Source organism: Eretmochelys imbricata, chromosome 5 (assembly GCF_965152235.1).
Source record: "Eretmochelys imbricata isolate rEreImb1 chromosome 5, rEreImb1.hap1, whole genome shotgun sequence".
NCBI lineage: Eukaryota > Metazoa > Chordata > Testudines > Cheloniidae > Eretmochelys > Eretmochelys imbricata.
In genome coordinates, this window is record NC_135576.1 from 114,000,762 (window position 1) to 114,026,664 (window position 25,903).

At 40.7% G+C, this 25,903-nt stretch overlaps 1 protein-coding gene across 8 annotated transcripts in view; it reads right to left on the reverse strand.

The window, feature by feature from the left end:
* Nucleotides 1-25,903, reverse strand: part of ELAVL2 (ELAV like RNA binding protein 2) — a 65,588-nt gene that overhangs the window by 8,339 nt on the left and 31,346 nt on the right. For all 8 annotated transcript variants that reach the window (XM_077816471.1, XM_077816470.1, XM_077816473.1 and 5 more), the window contains one exon: nt 1,054-1,207. In XM_077816471.1, coding sequence (XP_077672597.1) covers nt 1,054-1,207 — 154 coding nt within the window. The remainder of the gene's footprint in view (nt 1-1,053; nt 1,208-25,903) is intronic.

Sequence of the window (25,903 nt, forward strand, 5' to 3'; positions counted from 1 at the left end):
TTTTCTTTAATAGCCAACTTTATATCCTGTTTAGAGAACAAATTAGAAAGGTCAAAAAATGTTTCTTTCCCATGATTTTGTCAAACACTGATATTACAGTTGGACATTCCATCCACCAAACGGTCACTATGGGGGTCAATGCGATCAGAAAGGAAAAAAAAACAGACATGAAGTGGTCAGGGGAACGGAAGGGACTGAAAGGTTTTTGAGAGGAGAATCATTTTCTATGCCCCAGCACTAGTTGTACATTGTTTAAATACAGTCCATGAAAACGGTCTCCTTTTTTATTTGATGTTCTATGCCAGCCTTTATAGGAGAACTTTGGTGTAGACAGAAGATATACTACTTCTGAAATTCAAGTCAGCCAGTTGAACTGTCATGAGTATACAGAAAAATGAGACATCCTGTCCGAATCGGACTAGTAAAAAGATGCCGTTGGACGTTTTGTGGCATACAGTCTGTATCGGAGGCACATGGTAATAAAAGTATCTAACCTACCAGAGTTCCCAGTTTGCTTTTAGCCTGTGCTAGCCCTGCTAAGTACAGAATTTATCTGCTCCTAAGGATCTCAAAGTTCCTATTCTTCTGTGTGCACATAGTAGATGATGCAACCTCGAAAACAGTCTTAACAGCAATTACCAGTTCGGGTCTTGTGTAATCCTAGCCTGAGAGAACTAGCTGTGCATTACTGCATAACATTTTGCTTTTTATAAAAAGATTGTTTATTAGCATTTTATAAGGAGCATGGGGACTATTTTCACGCAGCAGCTTGGAAATGAAGATTATAGCAGCTGTAAATTTATTACAAGCCATGAAACAGGCTTCAAACCTGCACCTTCAGGGTAGAAATGACTCAGGCTGGCTCACTCCACTCCCGATCTATTTTTGTCCATGCATATTTATGAAGAATTCCAGCAGAAAATTGCATTTTCTGGCCCACATATACCTTTGATATGTTCTGGATGCAAGTCTGCTGCCTTGGAAGGTGGAATATTTCACAACCTGCCAGTCTGAGAAAGTGAAAGAGACAGTGCCGAGCAGCTGCCTACTTACCAGTGACTTGGTCAACTAGAATACGAGAAGTAATAATGCGTCCATATTGAGAAAAGAGCTGCTCCAGTTCCTTCTGGGTCATTGTTTTTGGAAGTCCACTGACGTACAAATTTGCATCTCTGATAGAAGCTGAACTTGGTCGCGCATAGGAAACCTTGGGAAAGGGAGGGTAATTTATTTTTCTTTTTTAAAAACTACTCAGACTATGATTGAAATGGGACAAAAAAAATTGTGTCGCCCACTTATTCAAATGACTACAAGGTAATTACAAAAATACTGCTCAGTGAGCTAAAACTTAATTTTCAAATGTTGCCTTAAGCGTCAAATAATCCAGGGCTTTGGAGCGGAGCCCGGAGCACCTCCGGAGCAGTGGAGCTGCAGGTTTTTACCTGGAGCTGGAGCGGAGCCAGGGCACAGTTCCAAAGCCCTGAAATAACCAAAACACCACCACAAGGCAAAGGAATAGGATTTATTTAGTACCCCAAGCCAGTTAAGTCGTAGTTTAAAGCCGTATTCCAAAGGAGAAGAATGGTGTGTGAATGGACACTTAAGCCAGCTGTTGGAGTAAAAAAAGTGCTCTCGACACTAGTTTAAGCCCTTTTGTGATAAGATTAAAACAGAAAAAAATATCCTATCCATTTCTTTATCAGAAAAATCTGTTGCATTTTTATCCATTCATTTCATTCTCCCTACACACTAAAAATGCAAGAATTAAAGTTAGCTTTGAGATCAGGGCCACAGATGCCTTAAGAAAGGCAATCCAACACACTGGCAGCTTTGCTACTTCAGTATTGCAATTGTTGCCCTGCTCCTATTGCACAGTTGTCTGACTCTCCCCCAAATAAAATACAAACCTTCCTAAATGTCAGGATTAGACAAACAGGGCTAAAAATGCTAGATAATTTTGTAACTCTATTTTTAAGAATAAGTAGCCATGCTGTTTTTTTTGCACATTTTGAAACAATGCTAGGGTCCCCCAACCAAATCTGACTGATAGTCTAAGTTCTCTGGATTCTCTTGGACATCAGATATTGGGAATTCTAACCAGTTACTTTACTGACTACTCAAGACACCTCGCTACAATGGGGATAAACATTTCTGCGAAGGTTTTCAAGACTATGTGCCTAAAAGCAGGCTCCTAAATCCTTAAGCCCTTAAAGCTGCAGCCTGATTTCCTAATATGCTGAGCATCCAGCACTCCCATTGAAGTCAACATAGCTAAACTGTCACCTTTATTGCTAAAGTCGCATCAAAATCAAAGTCTGTACAAACAGGGCAGGAGGGGCAGAATGCATCATCTGGCATCTTTCCATTTCGGGTAGCTAGAGAGGTTACATTTTATCCATCTTGATAATCATTCCCCCTCCCCCACACACTTATTTGACATTTATCCAATCCAAAACAACTATGAGAAATAAAGTAGAAAATTTTCAAAAACATCTTGGTTAAAAATCAGGCAGCTTTGGCTCTTCACTGAGGGTTTTTTGTTTTAAATCCCATAAAAAATGTTCTGTACCCATGCTATTCAGGTAACCTTAATGCTGTTTTCCCATTTAAAGGACAAACAGATAATGTCCAGTGTTCTTGTCGACAAGGAGAAAATCTAGTTAGGATTTCAATCCTTCACTTATTAGTGGCAGCTTATCATTATTAGAGTTTTAGAACAAGGATTAACATATATTCTAAAACGTGCTGAACTATATTGTGGACCCAGACTGGCCTATGCCTAGCTAGATGCTTCATAAGTACAATAAATACAAATGCGAGGATTTGTGAGCTCCTCATTTGCTAACGAGGGCCATACAAGAACCCAGAATACCCACAATTTCAGGTAGCTGAAAGCACTTGTCCTCTAGTCTCCCAGAACAGTAAAATAGTACATATAATGTGGTATAACCATATCATTTCTTCCATATCTACTTTGCCTCTTGTGGTATACAGTACTTTAGATTTTTTTTTTTTTGAAGAGTGCAAATTTAGTGCTTGTGAAAGATGCTGTATTAATAGAATTAGAGCCTCATGTCCTTTGTCCACAGAATAGGAACAGCACAAACTTACCATACATGGCTCAACTGGTTTTAACTCTGACCGGACAAGACCATCCCCTGGAGCTGCAGAACAGCTAAGGAATTCAGTCCCTTTGTGCTGAGGAGCACACATGGCCCTGCGAGTAATGGGCTGACAAAAGGTACCATTAGCTGTGTTGCCTTATTGTAACACTTCAGCCCCAATTTGACATTTCTCCTTTGTCACTAGATAAGGGAACCCCATGCTAAACCAAACAGCGACAATACTAGATATATACAGGGATGCTCTATCCAAAGTAGTGGCTCCATACCAAGTTTAAAATTACAAGTACAAAAAACAAAGATTTCCCTCTCGCCTGCTTTGGATCCATTGCTCTAGACATCAGCACTCACAGAAAGTAGCAAGCACATCCATGCACTATGTACGGAAAGAGTAATGACTTATCTTGTGTTAGACTATTTTATTACAAATAAAGGAATAGGTGACTGCAGGTCAGATACCATCTCCCACTGAGATGTTTCTACAAACCATAATTAGCCCAACATTTATCAATAGGCTGTTAAGTCTATTCAATTAGACTTGAATTCCAGATATTTCTACTTCTCTATAAATAGACACATTTTCTAATTATCTACTGCCTGATCCACAGAGAATGACAACTCAATTTTGTACTGCTAAAAACAAAATAATGCATTGAAGACCAGACAGCACTGCTGCATGTACACTTAGTCTCTAAGGTGCCACAAGTCCTCCTTTTCTTTTTGCGGATACAGACTAACACGGCTGCTACTCTGAAACTTAAGAGGGCTGGTATTTCTCCATCCAACACATTGCTCATCTCCCACAGTTGTGTGCGCAGTGCCCCAGTGAGGGAGTTTGTACTCAGATTCATTTGGAGGCTCTGGCAAAGAGCAGAATGACATTACTGGTTCAAAAAACAGCACTAATAGCAGCCCTAAGGCAATGGCCTCCCTGCTTACGACCTCCATAGTAATCCTGGGAGGGGATGCAAGTCAGCGTCAGATGCTAGACCTGCCTTTGGTTGACACCCCTCTTCTCTCAATTCACACTGCTGTACATCAGGAGGCAACTAAACTGCTGGCTACAGGAGTAGGTCAACTACTGAATACTATGGGGGAGGAAAGGGAGGAATAAACACTGGGTGAACAGTAAGGGGGATTTCTAATACTTAAGGCATCTCTTTCAAGCCTACACTTCATGTTTCCCAAGTGTGAGCGAAAAAAATGGAGGTAAACTAGTTTCCTAGGAGAAAGGAATCCCGTGCACAAGGCTCAGAGAGACGGAAGAGATCTGCTCTATGCCATGAAAGCAGACACATCAGGGAAGGTGTGGATATTTAGGCGACATGGCAGCAAGATTTTTCAGTTAAAAAAATAAAACCATGCCTGTCTCCATTCGGCTGGATTGGGTAGAAATAGACATTATTTCCATACAGAGCAGTGGCACCAATTCAGAATAAGGTTCCTCCCCCGTTCTTGAAGAAATGCAGGACCCTAGTTCTCTTTTCTCCTCCCTGCCAGCAAGGCAAAAACCACCATAAAGGAGTCGTACACCAAGACCCATAGGACAATATGCCCTGTTTGTTACATATCTCAGATGCATTTTTTGTAATATCAATAAGAAAACCAAAAGTTACATTTTTAAAAAGTACTTCCTCTTTCATTTATTCTTCCTGGCAATCCCTTTCATATAAACTGTTTGGGAAAGAGTTGCATTGCATAGCGGTCTTGTTCTACCTGTAATTCTTACAAGTTTGCTTCATTGTAAAAATGAAGGGTATTTGGGCCACAAACAGCTTCAAAAGCTGGAAAAGAAAAAAACCTGAATGACATGCCCCCTTCCTCTAACCAATTAACAGAAAGCTACACAGGAGAGAGCAGCAGTGAAATGCGATCCTGTATCAGACTACTGACAGAAATAAGTGTTTAATGCTTAAAGAGTGCAACATTAGCGATTTATTCACAGAAGTCAAAGGAGTCATTTTAAGGGGAAAGAGCAAGAAGGTTTAAAGAAAAAAGGAAGGAAGGGACAGGAAGCTCAAATATAACAGAAGATTCCTCGTAAAATTATGCCGAACTGATAATATACGCTTAACAAAACTAGTGCTCCTAAAGAAAAATGCAAGACAGTCACAGAAAGAAGAAAGGACTGGTATCAACAGATGGCCCGACTCTATTGCAAGAGGAGCATTTGCTTACTTGGGATTGCTAATTAGTTTCTAAACCCTACTGACATAAAATCCACAGAAACTGGTTGCTTTACCTACAGTACAGTAACTGTAAAGTACAGTATCTCCTATTCTTTATTCCCACCCTGCATCTCTTCTCCAGGCTTTCGTTAGTACAATAATTAGTTAACTATGATTCCATATGCAGTCCATTCATGCAATCTATATGCATTGAACTAACAGCTAAAAAAATGAACTTCCACAGCTATTTCAACAGGTGAATATTTAATAGCTAAAGATCAAGGTTATGCAATGTCAAAACCACTCAGCACACAATCTAAGTTGAGAGGCAGCCAGAAAGCCTACAATTTTAATATTTAAAGATGATACATATAATACAACGCTCAACAGGCTGCTACTCTGGAGACACCAATTTAAGAACAATTTTAGTGGAATTTTCCATTATCCTACAAACTGCAGCGTAAACAGCAAAGACAGTGGCTCTTAGAAAAGCATCTCTGAAATAGTGGCTAAGAAAAGACAGCGAAGCTATGTATTTTTAGCTACTTTTTAAAAAATACTAACTCTCTCCAAATCTCAGTGACCAACGAAGAGATTTATGCTTTTCTTAAAAATAATCCGTTACTAGATTTCAGCTTTTTGTTCTCTTACTAACACAAATTACTCCTGAAAAAAGTGCGAAGAGAGAACATTAGAACATTGTCTCCACAAATAAAGAACTTTCACCAATTCCTTGGCACCAATGATTACCACAGCATACATCTCAGTGCTGTGGTAATCTATGACAAGTCCATATTTTCAGGGAGCGAGGGGGCGTAGGAAGAGTAGTTTATCACTTGAAGACACTTTTAGAAGCGTTTCTTTGCATCAACAGGGATTCCTTCTACTTTTAAAACTTTCTTGCAGTTTCACTTCTTTAAAATTGACACCCTTGGATATACATTTGTTATTTTAAATAAATTGCACTGCCACAGGATTCATCAGCCTGATAATACAAATTGACTCCAGGCTGAAATTTGTCATAGATGGTATCTGTTTAGGAATAATTGCCAATTGGCTTTGAAAATAGGGACAGGAACATGCTTCAAGAAGCAAATTGTTCAAAACAGAGGGGTTGAGCACACAGATGTTTTATGAACTCCCCTTTCTATGCCTGCACAGCAAAAGGCAAAGAAATATTCTTTAATATGGTTACACTGAGGTTTTCAAGTGCTATTCTTATAACAGATTCTTTTGGTTCTGATTAGGAGTACTTAACTGCTTCGATGCCAGGAATCAAGAACTCTTCCTCTGGGACCTTACTACCAGTAATGAGATGCTGTAACACTAAAGAGAGAGATTCAAATCCCAATTGCCAGTCAGTTAGTTTAATACAATCCTTAGAACTGTAAATAATGAAGTTTTCTGCAATTTCATTCTGAATGAGCAATTGTTCCCTGCCCCCCACCTGAACGTTAAAAGTTGCATTTTCCAGCATTCTGTTTGCTTTAAGCCAGTGGTTTTCAACTCCCTCCCCCCCTCCATTTGCAGATCCCTAAAAAAAAAAAAATCAAATGGAGGTGCAGACCCCTTTGGAATGCCTAGTGTGTGCACCCCCAGAGGTCTGCAGACCACAGGCTGAAAACCACTGCTTTAAGCATAAAATCTTCCATATATATCAAGTTACCTTGTTAAACACAAATTAACTTTGATGAATCTCCTCAAGTCAGAAGAGCCAGTTCACTCTAGCATTTGTTTTAGCCAACAGTACATAAACTGAAGACACAACAATTAGATTTCCTTCTATAAAGGAGAGTTTAAACTCAACCTCTGCAAAACTAGAGTGTCATTTATTAAATGTTACCTAACACAGTTCCATCCCGGAGTGTAAATTAAATGAATACTAGAGCCAAATCTACTATGTTCCAACACAGACCTTGTATTTACAGCCAGCATTGCAGTGGATCATTTCCATTAAAATATGAACCAGAAGGATCTAGGGACTTGCCTAGTGCCATCTTTTAGGAGACAGTCTTGTTATTTTAGTTTGGTGCTCATTAAAGGTACCAGATTGACAAACACTGACAAATGGAGTGAAGGCTTCCCACACTGTCCCTCCAATGTGTGGGTCAACTCTGACTTGACACGGATCACCTCAGATTGAAGAGAACAGTTTTTTCATGTCCATTCAGTCTCAGCACAAAGACTAGGGACCATCACTGACGGTCCCTGTTAGTATCAATTTTGCCCATTAGGGCCTGGGCTGTAACTGCCAGGCAGCCATCAGACAGCAATGATTTGAACCAGATCTGGCAACACAGAGGTGAGCTGTCAACTATCCTTCCATCTGAGAGGAGACTATAGTACACATTGCTACATGGCTCTTTAGGGGTATTAGCCAAAAGCTCTAGGGTCAGGCTGAGGTGGGGACTGCAACATGGAGTTGTATGTGGGCTATGTTGCAGCTGATATTTCTTTCAGTGCATCATTCCACAAAAACAGGGTTTTGTTTTTTAATTGCTGAACATGTCCTTGATATGGATTTGTTCCTAGATTAACAGGAGAGTTGTGATAACTTTGCCTAAACTGCTGTCTCTTTACACCTGGATCAGCAGCCATGTTACAAGGGTCACGTGGCTCTTTGGTTCTCTTACCAAGCGTGCACGAGCAAGTCTAAGTGGAAAATTCAAAGTTGGTTGTGTTGCCAAATATAGCAGTTAGGAGAACCATGAGTTCTTAGACCAAGGCGGATACATTTGTACCACACTGGGCAAGTCCCTCTTGATCTTATGTATTACAAAGACCAGAAAGAAATTTGGATAAAGATGTGCCAAGTGATCCCATCAGAACATCCACTAGTCTTTAAAGTGTTCCCAGCTGAAAAGAGACCAATCAATGTACAGTTTACAGAACACCGAGGTTATCCAGTGAAAGATCGAACAACTAAAGGATCATTCCTCAGGGTGCACAGTCTGTTTAGCCCAACTGTCCAGAACACATTCAGCCTATTGCAACTCTAGGTGAATGCCTACCCACTGAAAAAGGTTTCCTAGTTTCTCCCTCTATTTAGTAACAGCACTGTAGCATCACTGCAGGATATGTTCACATTGAAGAGGAAGAGAAGTTAGAAGCTGACAATGATTTACAATCACTCTGTAGGCAGGATCTCAAGTGATACTCCTCTCTAAAGTCTCTGGTTGCCCACTGGTAGAGGAAGTCCAGAACTATTCCTGGTATTAAGACTTTGTATTTAATCATGAAGTTTTCCACTGGCCACTTGGTATGATTTATTTATTTATTTATTTATTAACTCCAGCATTATTCCAGAGACCCCAACTGAGAGCAGACCTCATTCTCCTAGGCAGGGTTCAGACAATCCCCACCTGAAGACCTCACAATCAAAAGGGACAAAGTGAGGGGAAAGCAAGTATTATCCCCATTTTACTAGTGGACAATTGAGGCTCAAAGATTAAATGAAATGACCAAGGTCCAGCTGGAAATCTGTGGCAAAGCTGGGAACATACCCAGATTTCATGAGTCCCAGTTCAGGTAGCTTAATTACAAGACTATTCTATATCGGTCCCGTTTGGCATAATGGCAAGTGAAAGAAATGCTGTAGTTTTCACATACTAGTTTATCAAGGGAGGATTTAGATGCAGATCATCATCATCTCTAGAAATCTTAATGGAGTCTCAATTTTGGGATTGGTCTGTGAGCAAATCCCATGCATTGTGAAAGGAAATCTGAACTTCCCTAGAGAAAGAAAAGGGTACCACATTGCATTATCAATGTCTGGAAGAGAAAGATATAGATAAAAGCAGCTGCTTCAAGGTAACCCTAGACAAGAGAGATAAACCTGATGAGATGCACTTAAGACAACAAGCATCACCTGCCAAGGACTTTAACCTCTCATCAAGCAGATATGTATCTCTCAGGCAATTTTAAACTAGACACAAATAGCAGTAGCAAGAAATGCTTTCCATCATCTTCATCTGGTAAGAAAACTACATCCCTTCCTACTGGATGTGAATATGGACTACTGCAACTCATTCTACCTCTGGTTCAGATGGATACATGGAGGGCTACAACCCACACAGAATGCGGTGATATCTCCTGGGCAGGACAGACAGATGAAACATCACACCATTGCTTCATACACACAGCAGGCAGCTTAATTGTTTCCAGGTGTAAGTTAGCATCCTTCAATTGATTTCCAAGGATCTAACTTGACCATGGAGTGTGCTATTTCAGTCTGCCTCCCCATCAGTGACCCAACAAGAGAGCTGAGCTTGTCAGACAACTGTCAAGCCCTACGACGTAGTGGTCAAGAAGCAGAGGTAGGTTCTATACAGCGGGACCTCAACCAACATATGTAACGTCCTATTAGAGACGGTCAAAATCCTCCCAAACCTACCTAAAACAAGACAACTTTTGATACTGCATTTTCTATCACCACCACCACCAGGAAGTCAGTGCTTCCAGTGTCTCACAAGTAGTCTTCAAAGTCTATACCCGTATGTAACTGGTGTCTGCTAAGTACCATGCCACTTTCTTGCTTTTTGGAAATTTGTGCCCTTCAGTTACTTGTTATGGTATCAATACAGTGGTGATGTGCACTTCTAAATACCTTAAGAGGAATTATGCATGCTTTCACAGTTCAGATAGTTCTCCACCTGAGAGTAATTGTGAAGGTCTCTGTTTCTTATAAACAGCTAATGAATCCACATGACCTTCAGAGTTCTGAGGATGGTAATGTCCTATGGCAATAGGCGTCCATGATGAGCTCAAAAAATTATAGGTAGGCTCCCAAAAATATGTACATGTAATTGACCAGCCAACCAGTGGTAAACTGTTGGCATGTTCTTAAGAACCCAAATGGAAGGGCTTTTTTGGAAATGGCAGAAGATGCACTCTAGAAGCTGTCTGATGGAGATAGGCAGGCATGCTTAAGAGTTTGACACAAGTAAGTGGCTTGGATGAACACTGTCTAGAGTGGAGGTCAGCATAGTCATCCAAAAAATTTCTTGTAGTTTGAGCTGTCAAGAACCCTCTAATCTAGTGCAACTTCGATCTTCCCAGTGGCTGGTCTGTGGACAACCTGGGACAGAAGCCCAATATGACAGCCCTATTTGTGTAAAAGTGGCTTCTTTGAAAAGGGAAGCCAATTTTCTTCTTGCTCCTGGAGGTAAAAAAAGTGTCTGGCTGGTCGGTCTTCTGGTTGCACTTCCTTTATTTCTTCAGGTGGAGCATTAGAAAAGGTTCAGAGAAGGGCACCTAAAACGATAAGGGGTTTGGAACGGGTCCCATATGAGGAGAGATTAAAGAAACTAGGGTTTTTCAGCTTGGAAAAGAGGAGACTAAGGGGGGATATGACAGGTATATAAAATCCTGAGTGGGGGACAGAAAGTGAATAAGGAAAAGTTATTTACTTGTTCCCATAATATAAGAACTAGGAGCCACCAAATGAAATTAATGGGCATCAGGTTTAAAACAAATAAAGAAGTTCTTCTTCACATAGCGCACAGTCAACCTGTGGAACTCCTTGCCTGGGGATGTTGTGAAGGCTAGGACTATAACAGGGTTTAAAAGAGAACTAGATAAATTCATGGAGGTTAAGACCATTAATGGCTATTAGCCAGGATGGGTAAGGAATGGTGTCACTAGCCTCTGTTTGTCAGAGGGTGGAGATGGATGGCAGGAGAGAGATCACTAGATCATTACCTGTTAGGTACATTCTCTCTGGGTCACCTGGTATTGGACACTGTTGGTAGACAGGATACTGGGCTGGATGGATCTTTGGTCTGACCCAGTATGATCATTCTTCTGTTATGTTCAATCCCAGGACCAGAATTAAAATCATGCTGCCACTGAAAAAATAACTCACAGCACACTGGAAAGAAAAAACTGTTTCTGAGGTCATTGTTCCCCCTTCAAGGTGCAGGACAAGTGGGAGAAAAACAGTGTGCACTTGCCTAGGGTTTTGATTTTCTTTTACTTCTTGAACTTGCTGGAGGATCTAATGTCATTACCAGGCAGTTATTATAGGACAATTAGCTCTTTTAGGCACCTTTCGGGTGCCTTTTGCCAAGATTAACATTCCTTAATTTCTGCCGTCACTAAAGGAATGGGAGTGGGCAATCTTTGACAAATATTGGCTGCTGCTTAAGTGAGCGTGGTTGTGAAGGACAGAAGAGATGACTTTCTGCTTGTCCACTGTCAGTAACATTCAGGGTAGAACCTCAGCATGAACTTGTGGGAAAGGGGAATTTCTGGGCTTGAGTTCAGATGGTGGCAAGTGAAGGACTTATCCCCTGTAAATTTGATTTAGACTGAGCTTTCCTTTTCTGACTTACTTGCTTTAATCAGCAGTCAAAAGGCAGAGATTAAGGTTTCGGTTTTCATTGCACTACCTCTCCTGGGCAGTTCAGACCTACCATGCTCACGAAAGGCTGGAAAATAAGGGTTCTTTAAAAAGAGGACCCTACACAAAGTACAAAATCAAATTAAATAGACACTTTCCTCTCTGAATGTGAGCTAGTCTTTTCCTCAATACGTTATTAAAATACTAGTTCAAAGCCCTAGACATTTGGAGAACTCAAAGTAGTCAAGTTAATCTGAGTCTTAAAGTTTCTCTGTATATGTTCTCTGTGCAAACAAATACAAAATGACTTTAGTTCCCCAGTGCTTTTAAATTTCATTTTTGACTGAACGGAGGAGCCACCTCTGACGCCCCTTCCAGAAAGGCAGGTGGGGGTATGGTGACTTTTTAGAAGGCAGCAGAGATTAACCACCACCTCATATACCCTGCCCCATTGATTCTGGAATCAGTCTTTTCAGACTGATGCTGCTCTCACCTCATCCCAGAAATGGGAAAGCCATTCTCTTCCTGGAATTAAAGGTTACAAGGAAAAATCCAAAACACCACAAAGAAAATGTACGCACACAGTGTTAAGGCTATGAGAGAGAAAACAGTGCGTGTGCTGATATGGGGGACGGGGAGGACAGAAGGGATACCATATGTACTCCCAACATCTGGCCAAAAGACTACTTGCAGAAACATGCCATACTTAAGCACATGATCTATGCGTATATTGTCACTGAAGCCAGGCTACCATCATGTTTGAGCTGTTCCCTGGTAGGCTGTAAAATGTACTAAAGATAGTTCACTCCCCCCCTCGCCTCCCTTTGAAATAAATTTTGTTTACTGAGGGGGGTGGGGGGGATTAACTGTTTTTAGATTAAAAGATCGCAGAGATAAAGATGTGACAAGGTTCTGCAGATGTTTGAAAAGTTACCAAGAAAGGACTTCTCCTTATACATGAAATGTCTATAGCCTCCTAAGAGCAAGAAAAGTCATGGGCCTCTGCTCTACAGTAGACCAGGTCTGCATAGAAACCTCACCCCGAAAGCGTTTACCATATTAAAGCATCCATGACAGTCAAAATAACAAAAGTTTCATTTACCTACGACACGCCACAGAGTCAGTTTAGCTGTACTGAAGGTTTAGGGAGATGGCATTGAAGGTTCTACAGCTGGAGTAATAGGATAGTGTTGAATGGCCCCTGCAGCCGCACACCAACTGCTAAAATATTATTAAAATGGACTCAGCCAATTTTTGAAAAAGGGGTGTGTCGGAAGAAGCATGACTATTTCCTTTCCTTTTCTTTTATGGCAGGACTATCATTTTTGTAGCAAGGAGTGACCAGCTCAGTTGATTTCCTCCTGTATAATTTGGCTGGGCAGAACTTGATTTTCTTAAAATAATTTCAACAAATAGCAATGTTTATTTTTAAGCATTTTTTCCTCTTTAAATTTTCACACTTGCAGGAAATTATGGAGAGGCCAGACAAGTATTCAATGGCTGTAGACGGTGACCATTTTAATTACCTCGTATAAAGCTTAATTTTTGAATTTCAAAATCCTTAAATCAAACTGTAGTAAGTCCCCAAACAGCATTTCTCTTTCCTTATCTATAAATGTTGATCATCATCAGTGGAAATATTGTTTGTCTGTGTGCAGTGAAATCAGTGTCTACTGATATTTGCCAATAAGCAGCAACTCCTCCCAAGCCAATATATAAACAAAAACAAACAAACAAACAAAAAAAATACACACCACCCCCCCAGGGGTTAAATAGAGGCAGTATTCTGCACACAGTTTGACATGGACTGAAATGGCCATGATTGTATGGAAAAATAAAGCAATACTCATTAGACCTAGAGAAGGATAAAAACTTGGGGTCAGGGAGAACAATTCCAGCTAAGGAGCAACCTTCCATTTAAAAAAAAATACAAATTTAATTGGCATTGAGAGAAACCAGAATGACCTGGTGTCTATCAGCTGAGGACAAGACATCAATCTGGTTGTGTTTTGTGAAAATGTCCTGAGGATCAGATTCCATCCTGCAAATTGTTACACAGTGTCCTGTCTTTTGACTCAGGAATTCAAGGTACCTCCCCCCCCCAAGAAATAAATCAGTCAACTTGAGGGCTGGGGAGAAGGGGTGCCAACAGTTGAAGTAGACTCTTCAGTTGGTGGTTTTAGGACATCTCTAGCACAACAGTGAAATTCCACTCTTCCACCAGTTACTGTACTGTGGATCTTTGAAACAGTTTAAAGGGAAAGCAGCGTACTTGGTAAGGATGCAGTCAAGCGAGAATAAGGGTATGTCTACACTACGAAATTAGGTCGAATTTATAAGTCTTTTTAGAAATCGGTTTTATATATTCGAGTGTGTGTGTCCCCACAGAAAATGCTCTAAGTGCATTAACTCGGCGGAGCGCTTCCATAGTACCGAGGCTAGAGTCGACTTCTGGAGTGTTGCACTGTGGGTAGCTATCCCACAGTTCCCACAGTCTCCGCTGCCCATTGGAATTCTGGGTTGAGATCACAATGCCTGATGGGGCTAAAACATTGTCGCGGGTGGTTCTGGGTACATATCGTCAGGCCCCCGTTCCCTCCCTCCCTCTGTGAAAGCAAGGGCAGACAATCGTTTCGTGCCTTTTTTCCTGAGTTACCTGTGCAGACGCCATACCACGGCAAGCATGGAGCCTGCTCAGCTCACTGTCACCATATGTCTCCTGGGTGCTGGCAGACGCGGTACTGCATTGCTACACAGCAGCAGCAACCCATTGCCTTGTGGCAGCAGACGGTGCAATAGGACTGGTAGCCGTCATCGTCATGTCCAAGGTGCTCCTGGTCACCTGTGTTAGGTCGATCAGGAGCACCTGGGCAGACATGGGCACAGGGACTAAATTTGGAGTGACTTAATCAGGTCATTCTCTTCAGTCCTGCAGTCAGTCCTATTGAACCATCTTATGGCGAGCAGGCAGGTGATACGGATTGCTAGCAGTCCTATTGCATCATCTTCTGCCGGGCAGCCATGAGATGTGGATGGCATGCAGTCCTTCTGCACCGTCTGCTGCCAGCCAAAGATGTAAAAGATAGATGGAGTGGATCAAAACAAGAAATAGACCAGATTGGTTTTATACTCATTTGCAACCCCCCCGCCTAGGGGACTCATTTCTCTAGGTCACACTGCAGTCACTCACAGAGAAGGTGCAACGAGGTAAATCTAGCCATGTATCAATCAGAGGCCAGACTAACCTCCTTGTTCCAATAAGAACAGTAACTTAGGTGCACCATTTCTTATTGGAACCCTCCATGAAGTCCTGCCTGAAATACTCCTTGATGTAAAGCCACCCCCTTTGTTGATTTTAACTCCCTGTAAGCCAACCCTGTAAGCCATGTCGTCAGTCGCCCATCCCTACGTCAGAGCAATGGCAAACAATCGTGCATCTGAGTTGAGAGTGCTGTCCAGAGCAGTCACAATAGAGCACTCTGGGATAGCTCCCGGAGGCCAATACCGTCGAATTGTGTCCACAGTACCCCAAATTCGACCCAGCAAGGCCGATTTAAGCGCTAATCCACTTGTCAGGGGTGGAGTAAGGAAATCGATTTTAAGAGCCCTTTAAGTCGAAATAAAGGGCTTCATCGTGGGGATGGGTGCAGGTTTACATCGATTTAACGCTGCTAAATTCGACCTAAAGTCCTAGTGTAGACCAGGGCTCAGAGAAATGAGGTCTGAATCTTAAACCCTTTTTGGAAGCCTTCAAACAAAAAAAAGACAGACATATTTCAGACACCAAATGGAAAGAATTAATGACATTGCAGGCACACTAGTTAATCAGATTCTCCATTCTTTTGGATGTCCCAGTTTTTAAAACCAGAAAGCCATCAGGTCTTCAGAATAAGAATGTTGCTGTCAGCTCTTCCTCAGGTTTCAGGCAGTTAGGTTCCTTATTGTCCAAGTGAAAAGATATCCTCTCCGTGCCTTTCCACTAAAGGAACTGGCATAAGTACTTAATTGAACAGTTAGAAGGTCTAGCAAACACTCAGGCCCGATGAGAATTTCCTGTTTGGATGACCAGGTAAGCTGCTCAGAGGCCCAGGATTATGTGCAGCAAGGAGGACATGTCACAGACATAAGAAATTCTACATTTGAAGAAAAAAAGTCTGCAAAGGGAAAAGATGCAAGGATAGCCCAGGAACAGCTGCCATACAAGTGACCATCATTCCTAGCAACAGAAGGCACAGAAAAGCAGATGCTGTAAGATATTGAGAGACCTCAATAGATATTGAGAGATCACCTCAGAGATTGGAGAGAGATATTGAAAGAACAGTTAGTCTAGGAAATATTTCCCATGACAACATTATTCCCTAGGTTATCCTGAAGTGGGTTTTTAGGAGGTACCTGTACTTTTTGTTATTCTAGAATAGAGCTTTTACCACAGGATGGTCATTTGATGACCTGTGCCACCCTGAGTGTGCATAAGATATTGAGTTTTCTGGACTGTGATACCTTTTTCTTTAGTGGGCATTTTCTCTGGATACAGTCCAAGGATGTTTGGCCTTACATTTTCTTTTTGGAGAAGGAATCTCCAACAACGGAAAAAATAGGTTTCCTTATTTATGCTCAGTCACCTAGCCTAAGAGCTAGAGTTAGAGAGTTGCTGTCCCTGCTGTGAGGCAAGGTAGATTAATAGATTTTAAAACCAGAAGGGACCATTATGATCAGTTAGTCTAACCTCCCTCACAACACTGGGCATACGAATTACTGGGTGAAATTCTACATCAGTGCCAGCATTCTAACTCTGGGTGAACTAGAGAATATGCATTCAAAAAGGATCTCAATTTAAAGACTTCAGTGATTAAGAATCTACCAAATCCCTTGGTAATTTGTTCAGATGGTTAATTACCCTCACTTGAAATCTTGCATCTTATTTCCAGTCTGAATTGGTCTAGCAGCAGCTTCCAGCCACTGCATCTGGTTGTGCATTTTGCTGCTAGATAAAGGGCCCTCTAATTCGTCTCCCCACGCAGGTACTCCTATGCCATGATCAAGTCACCTCTTACCCATACTCTTTGAGAGGGAGTTTAATCTTGGAAGCAGTCCCTTTACCACTTCTAGGGACTGAGGAACCAGAGGCATCCATTCCTCCTTACAGTTTAATAGACAATAGTGGTGAAGTAGACTTCTGGGAAGAGCAGCAAATCCTGGCAATAAACTCAGGCTCACACTCCAGCACTCTCTCTTAGATGGTCTGATACAAGGGGTTTGAGGAGGGAGGGGCATTGGTACTACGACCCTCTTCTTTCCAGCCTGGGCTATGCCATAATTTGGGCAATTTACTCAAGAATTCTGATGGCAGCAGTCTTGATTGCCATGTAAACAAACTGTGTAGGAAAACTGGAGATACTGCTGGGGGGAGCCAGATCCATGGGGCCCTTAAGGAAGCACTCAGTATAGAACATTCTCCAGCCAAATAAAGAAGGTCACCAAGTTTCTTAAGTAAAGAGAGAAATTAAGTTTGAAAATTAGGAGACAGACCAAAGCACTAAGCTGGGATCATGCACCACAGAAGTAAAGCAGGAACATTTAGAACAGGCAAGTACTGTAGAATGGTCAGCATTTTGCACAGAATCCTATGCAAGGAGTTTGAAAAATTACAAAAAAGAACAGGAGTACTTGTTTCAGAGTAGCAGCCGTGTTAGTCTGTATCCGTAAAAAGAAAAGGAGTACTTGTGGCACCTTAGAGACTAAAATTTGAGCATAAGCTTCCATGGGCTACAGCCCACTTCATCAGAGGCATGCAGTGGGAAATACAGTAGGACTATTTTATATACACAGAGAACATGAAACAATGGGTGTTACCAAACACACTATAATGAGAGTGATCAGGTAAGGTGAGTTATTACCAGCAGGAGAGAAAAAAAACATTTTGTAGTGATAATCAAGATGGGCCATTTCCAGCAGTTGACAAGAAGCGTGAGGAACGGGGGGGGGGGGGGGGGGGGAATAGTTTTAGTTTTACTCTGTGTAATGACACATCCACTCCAAGTCTTTATTCAAGCCTAAGTTAATGGACCATGTCCCTGCTACTGTTGCCTTCAGAGCAGCACCAAGACATTAAAAAAGTGTTTAGCAAGTTTCCTTGGTGCTCTGAAAGCTGCAGAGAAAAAGAAAATGTCAAGATGCTTGCCCACTTCACACTGCTGTTGTTGCCGCCACTCACTTACTGGATATGGAAATTTTTTTTTTTCTTTTTTACACAGTAGAACCTCAGAGTTACGAATACCATGAAAATGGAGGTTGTTAGTAACGCAAACATTTGTAACTCTGAACAAAACATTATGGCTGTTCTTTCAAAAGTTTACAACTGAACGTTGACTTAATACAGCTCTGAAACTTTATTTCTTCTGCACAGTAATGCTGCTTTTAATCATCTTAATTTAAATAAAAGGACAGTTTCCTTACCTTGTCAAAACTTTTTTAAAAAACTTCCCCTTTATTTTCTTTTTGGTAGTTTAAGTTTAGCACAATACTGTAACTTTGCTTTTTTTTTTGGTCTCTGCTGTTGCCTGATTGCAGTTCCAAATTAGGTGTGTGGTTGACTGGTCAGTTCATAGCTCTGAGGTCTTGCCTATCTATCTCATTCAATACACTATTTCAGAGTCATGCACAAGGCAAAACAGCATGTTCAACGCCAAATACATTTAACTTTCCTCAGGAACATTTTTACAACCTATGAAAAGCATGCAATAAAAACCCTTATTGGGTTGATAAGCGATACCCAAACTCAATATTTAACTAACACCCAAAAACTTGGACAGCCAGGAGTCCATTAAAGGTCAATCAACTTCGCTCTTTCAAGGGCTTCACATTTCAAGAAACGCATCCATATTTTACTATGATAAAAAAGTTGAAGCACCATCTCTTACACAGAAAACACAAATAATGGAGTTTAAGCTCATCTAGCCAAGTCCTCTTATCCTTGCTTTTCGGCTTTGCAGAAACCCATATCCAACTTAAAGATTTGTTTTTAGGGGATAGGAGAAAGGAAGAGGGTTGGTGTTATCGACACTATAGTAGTGAGGTTTTTGCTTTAAGTTGGTATAAGATTGCTGTGCCACATCCAGCATGTACAAAGGTTTTTTTAAATTAATAGTACTAGTCCACTTCATCATGACGGACTGGTTACTCATTCTATCATCTTGGTCTCCTGGTCAGAAAGGACTAACAGTTCTGCTGAGGTGGAGAGAGCTTCTTAGACAAGGAGAAACGTACCCCTCAGTAATCCCCATAGGCTGTTAAGCAGCTGCACTGACTGCCTCCAAAGGGAATTCTACCTGGGAGGATACAGACTGAGAAACAAAGGCTGTTAAATTGTGTATATTGCATATACCAGGACCTTTATAGTACGAGCTGTGGAACTTCCTAAGAAGAGTTGTTGCAAATTTTTAAAATTCAGTCTGACAAGCTGTTTTATTTTGCTCCAAGTGATTAGACATTGTGGAATAATCACATTGCTTTAGAAAAAAGCAACAGTTTACATAAAGCGACAAGATATGCATTCAAAGCCAAGCCTTCCCTTCAAAATACTATAATACAATATGAAAAATGCCCAATTTAAGATGGTTAAATAAAAATGTCACTCCTGAAGACCTTGTGTGTTAAGTGTCAGCTTAGAGCAAATTTTACCTGGGGATGGAAAAAAGAGGAGGGGTTTAAAATGGAAATGCTGTCAAAGCTTTAACTATAGCATAGCAAAAAGACTCTATAATTACCATTTATATAACTCCTGCAGAAATTTAAAGGAAAAACACCTTTACCTTTGTTCCAAGATAAATTGTTCTACTGCTTCAGATCTGCAGAAGCACTTCACTTTATCTTGAGACTACAGTCCTGAGGTATTTAATTACCCTGTCAAGACCACTAAATGGTCTGACACCAGGCCCTTTCCCTCAATCTCTGCTGATTGATAGCATCAATAAAATGTACCTGCTTTAATTAAAGCTCCAAATAGGATCCCCTTTTGCCACTTGCTAGACCAATGTTCTTTAATACTGGAAGAACAAAATACAGAAGTGAGGAGTGTGTCTCTTCCTCACCTTCACAGTTCATTTGCCTCCAGTGTCCTAAAGGAGTTTTTACACAATAAATACATATCTCCCAGTTCTCTTGAGATGGTGGTTAATGGAAAAGATCACTATTAAAAGCTTATCTACCAAAGATTCCTTCCTGTTAATATACTTCCACAAAGATGAACAGGTCAGACCCGCGAAGAGCAATGCAATGGAAAATACCCCTCATTGCTACATACGTTCAGCACTAGAAGAAATCTGCCAAAGAGAAGTTAGTGGGTCTGTATACTAGTCACATTCTTCATTGTATTATATAAAATGCATATCAACCGTGTTTAAAACATTATCATAAGCAGGGGACGTTCTTGGGCAAGCAATAAATTATGGTACAACAGTTACTTTAAGATGATTACTGTTGCAAAACAGGATAATGGTTCACAACTAACCAGTATTGCTACTGAATGAAATGTGGTGCACACCATTCTGTTACATAGCAAACTATTTCAAAAGGTGTGCATACCTGTACTATGTTCCTCATCTCAAGTCTCCCTTTACTATAGCATATGTTGTTATTCCTTGGCACTCTGATGAGAAAGTATTCTACAATGGTTGGCCCATTTTACAGTTTCAATGTTGCATTACATTATCTTTCATTGGACAGTTAGTAAGGGATAATACCAAAGGAAATCTTCACAACACAAGCGTGGCCAAAAAATTTGGAAAGTTAACTTTCTTCCAACTTCTGCATGAATGACACTCCATTTTAAGCCTGAGGGTTTTTTTTTTTTTTTAAATATATGCAAGAGCTATGGAAGAGTGGGAAGAAAACCTACAGATTTAATGCTTTTGATTAAATATTTCTTAAATCTATATTCCCCTGACAGGTGATAATTACTCTTGTAAACACTTTAATAGTCAATCAAAAAACGTTTCTTTTAAGAATCATGTGAGAAGAAATGTTTAACCAGCCTTTGCCCAGGTAGAAATCAATTGTTAAACTTGCAAAGGTCTGGAAGGGCAGAGGTCTGGAAGTTGTATTTGCTAACAAACGCTGTACATAAAGAAGCGCTTCAAATGGTTCTACTTGCTACTCATCTAGGATTAAGAAAATACATGTCTCAATGACAATGGTGATCTCAGAAAATCCCATGACTAGTCTTGCATTTAAGTGAACTCTGACATTCAATCCATCTCACCCCAAATGGTTAACCTTTTGATGGTATCTTGCATTTTAGCCCCAATTCAACCTGAATTGGCCTGATGGAAAAAAACAAACTACCGGTCCCAGTGGTATTTCTATGGGACAGAGTCCCCCCCACACCCACCCCCCCGCAAGGGCATCATCCGGGGTCAACTTTGCCCATCCCCACATCCAAGGGGTTCACCACCTCCAAGCCATGACCAGGTTAAATCAGATTAGCAGTTACATGGGCAGAAGTGCTCTTTCCCCTTTCCAATCCATGACACCTTAAAGTACAGCCAGTTTCATTTTTGGCATCAGGGTGGAAAGCTGCCTGCTCTAGGCCGGAAACACAGCTCTGACACAATTCACTAGGGTGAAAGAATTACGTTGTCTGCCCCTGCTTCATAGACAGGGCCTCTCCTCAGACTTTTTCAACCTAGGTATAGTTTACCTCAGGAGTCTTGCAACTTGGTATGCTCTTCTCGGTAAACATGAAGATGAACTGTTCTTCAGCTTCTACCTTGGATCTAACAAACCCTCAGTAGAAGAAGCCACTGGAGATGCCTGTTCTTATTCCAACGTTACTTGATTTTTTTCTGAAATGGAAATTCTGTTCCTGCAGACCAAACCAATCCAAGACATAACTGGCTTTCCAGATCTTTATTTCGCACCTGGACAAGTCCATCAGTTTTTGTTCCATTAATATATTCTACTGGCATCTTTTCAAAACTCATCAGCTTACATCCCTGGAAGGAGTAATCTTTCCCAACCAAAGAGTGAATACATATAAGCAAGTGGGACCAGGTGAAGGGGTGAGAAAGAGAGGAGGGACTATACTGATCAGCTCAATCATAAAAGTTAAAGATTTTTAGATAGCTCATTTTCTATTCCAATTCAATAACTCACTTGCACTGAAAGGGTTCCAACAGCAGTGTCTTCCAAAAAAGAAAAATGACTCACAAGATCACAAAAGATCACTAGCAGAGTGGGTCTCTGATCCTGGATTGGGGCCTCTAAATGTTACTACAGTACAAACGTAGATTTTTCCTATTGCCAAAGGTCAAATGAATAATTAAAACAATCAGGGCAGCATTACACAAGTTTATAAGCTGCTGTGATTACCGGACTGGGTCTGAAAACATTAGATGAATGTAGGAATGATTTTATTAAAATACTTGCAAAATATTTTGCATCTGTTTTTTTCAATTTTTTTAAATGTTGGCAACTTAATTGCATTTGTAAAAGTGGCAGCCTGATTTTGCACATGTTGCAGTATGAGCAAATTTTCAAGCACATCTTCTGTTTCACGAAAACAGTGGTGGTAGACTCTCCTAAAGATTACAGTATTAACGGTGGCTAGTGCTAGAGGCGGGAATGGAAACCACAAGTTACAGATACCCAATCCCGTACTTAATCCATAGTGCCATGTGGTAGGTACACTCCTCTCTGAAATGGACTACTTTCACTTTGTGGTGAAAGTTGACAAGTTTTTATCATTTCACCAAACCTGCTTTTCAGTTTTACCTACTGCAAGGTAGACAATTTCAGGCCAAAAAAAAGCAAACAAAAAAATGAAAAAAAGCTTTTGCAAGCATTAAATATTCAGCAAAAAAGCCGCCATTTCCCATCTGTTTTGCAAATTCAAACAGGCCCGTCGTGTCACAATACTGTGCCCAGCTCTAATCGCAGCCTTATTTATGGGAGTCAAACAATGAGGGATGGCCCCATTCTTTCCCTTTGAAGGTGGTGTGTAAAAACTAAGAGCTATTTTCTAGCTGATGTGGGAAACCAGCAATAGCTCTAAGGACCAATTTGTCTGGGCTTGCTAATTTTAGCCAGCTCAAAAGTGTTCGTATTAAGAGTACCACATACTTACAGGAATGGAATGAAGTCCTGATCTGTCACAAATAACTCTGGTATAACTTTAAAGGACTGCTATGGTCCTAGCTGGCCACTGCTTAGAGAGATGACACGATGACAAACCTCACCCACACGTGAATTCTGTATCAACACAAGCCTTTAAGATTAAGCCCATATCCGTATTTACAGTAGATATGGAGCCTGGGCTTGCCTGAGTCACTAGTTCAGGACTGATCTAGTGACTCAGAAATCAAGACATAAGCAGCTTATCTTAGGTTGTCTGTTCTCAGCTGTGAACCTCATACAACGTCAGGTCCCTGACAAAAATATTATGGGATACCTACCACCATGAAGAAGCTCTGCCATTTTCAAAGAGAGAGTTAAGCAAGTGTCCAATGCAGGCAACTCCTGATCAATCCCTAAACATTAAATATCCTTAGTTTTAGAAGCGATATGGAAAAAAATCAGTTTCCATGACAACTCATACAGGAAACCCTGTAGCAAGTCACTAAAACCTCTCTCTGAACTCCAAAGAGCAGGTCAGGGAAGAAAAGATGCTTCCCCTCTAAGCCCAAACATAGGTCTATCACAGAACTTTGCTGTCTCCGAGGACAGCTAAAACCTTGCAAATCATAATCTCAGCCAACCTGGGATGCAGGACTTTCAACAGATCCTTATGAAGGGAAACGTACAAAACTCCTTTCTTGGGGCCAAATGCTGCCCCTCCTCCCCATTATGTGAACCTCCCACTGAAGTCAAGAACAACAGAATTCAGCCTTTAATGTGGAAGATATGAGCAGCACTCAGTTTGCACAACTAAGGAGAAAAGGAAAAATTCATACAAGTGCAACAGAAGGTCTCTACATTTTGGCCTATTGAGTTGGAATATGTTTATAGAAACGCCTAGACATGCTCCTTACAAATTTCAAAGAAGATCAAGCTTAATGATAAAGCCTAAATGTTTTTGTTTCTCAACTTCAGTATCCAGTTGTTGGCTACTTTTACAGTTTTTAACTCAATGCTACCATTTGTTTAACTAACAGATAGGCTGTATTGTGTGCATGACGGTGGGGAATGAGACACCAGTGTTCCATTTACTGTGTTTTTGCTCTTTCCCTCCTGGTAACATCTCCTTTTCCATTGCTCTTCACTTGTTTGCCCAGTGACTATCTGCAAGGTGAACGAGGATTCCATATATATTAGGGCTGTCAAGCGATTACAAAAATTAATGGCAATTTTAATCACACTGTTAAATAATAGAATACCATTTATTTAAAGATTTTTTGGATATTTCCTATATTTTCAAATATAGGCTGGGGGCCCGGAGCTCAGGGGTGGGGCTTCATGACATTAATGTGTTAAAATTAAAGCGTTAATTTTGTTTTCAGTAGCAGGTGTTAACTGTGATTGACAGCCCTAATATACATACTTACTGAAGTAACTTACTGTCAACAACCTTGGGGGATCATTTTGATTTTGGATGTCTGGCTTGAGTCACCCCATGTGTCACCTTTCTGACTCGCAACCCAGCGAGGCAGTAATAAGACAACAGCATTTTATGCAGAACGGTTTTACTGGGACAAGAGGTGTGCCACAAACACAAAAAAAACACATTTAAAAAGAGTCCACAAAATTGTCAGACCACAAAGAAGTTCCTTTACTTCAGGGACACAATCCAGATTGTCAAATAAAAAGGAAAAAAATCTTTAAACAATTAGCAAATTCCTTGGGAAATTCGTCCCTTCCCTTCCCATCCCTACCTGTCTCTTTTTAATCAGTTCAAGAAAAATCCTTTCAAAAGTCAAAACCTCTGCCAAAGGTACAAAGCTGTGTCTTTCATGCTAAGCATTCCTCAGATCCAAATACATGTGTTTAACAGGATACAGAACAGCAACATTCAATAACATTTGTGGATCACTATTCATTTTAATAAATATTACAGGTTAGAGAAAACATGCCCTGCCTTTTTCACAGGAACAATATCTTTGTCTCAAACACCTTTTTAAATGTCCGAGATTCACTTTTACGTTTAAGCCCTTTCACAAGCAAACTGCATGTCCAAAGGAGCAAGTCTGACCTCAGTCAAAAGGGCAGAACAGACTACATTTGGTAGCTGAGCTCTGAAGTCATTAACTAAAGCACCATTGTCTCTAACCTGAATGATAGTGAGCAGGATGACAGTTGCCTTTAGACACTATACGAAGAATAGAAGATAGTCAGCCAGTACAATATTTTACTGCCATAAAGTATCCTTGAGAGATGAAACACTTCCTGACAACTTATCCTGTTTAACCTGTGTTCCTTGGCTTCTAAAGCCCAAACTACTCAGAAGACTCTAGGATGTTAGCATCCTTCTGACTTAAATAATTTTATAGAGACTGAGCAAGTTAGGAAGGAAGCTTAAAGGCCTAGAAAATATGATCTATGAGGAAAGACTCAAAAAAACCTAGGTTTGTTTAGCATGGAGAAGAGAAGAGAAAGGAGGACCCGGTAACAGTCTTCAAGTACATAAAAGGCTATTATAAAGAGAAGGATGATAAATTGTTCTCCTTATCCACTGAGGAGAGGACAAGAAAAAATGGGGTCATATTGCATCACAAGAGACTTAGGTTAGACATTAGGAAAAACTTCCCAATTCTAAGGGTAGTTAAGCACTGGAACAAGTCACATAAGGAGTCTGTGTAATCTCAGTGGATTGGAGGTTTTTAAGAACCAGTTAGAAAAACACCTGTCTAGGATAAATGTAGGTAATACTTAGTCCTGCCTCAGTGCAGGGAACTGGACTAAACCTACTGAGGTCCTTCCAGGCCTACATTTGTAGGAGTCTATGAAAATAAAAAGAAAAGGAGTACTAGTGGCACCTTAAAGACTAATCAATTTATTTGAGCATAAGCTTTCGTGAGCTACAGCTCACTTCACTAAAGCTTATGTTCAAATAAATTGATTAGTCTCTAAGGTGCCACTAGTACTCCTTTTCTTTTTGCGAATACAGACTAACACGGCTGCTACTCTGAAACCTATGAAAATAAAGTGTTCAAGAGGATCCCTTGAACTTTAAGAATAAAAGGACAGCTAGCTTCATTCTCCTTCATTTTTGCCCCTAAGCTCTGAAGGCACACACGTGTCACCATTAACTGGTTTAGGGATAACACTCAGGGGAGGGGAAG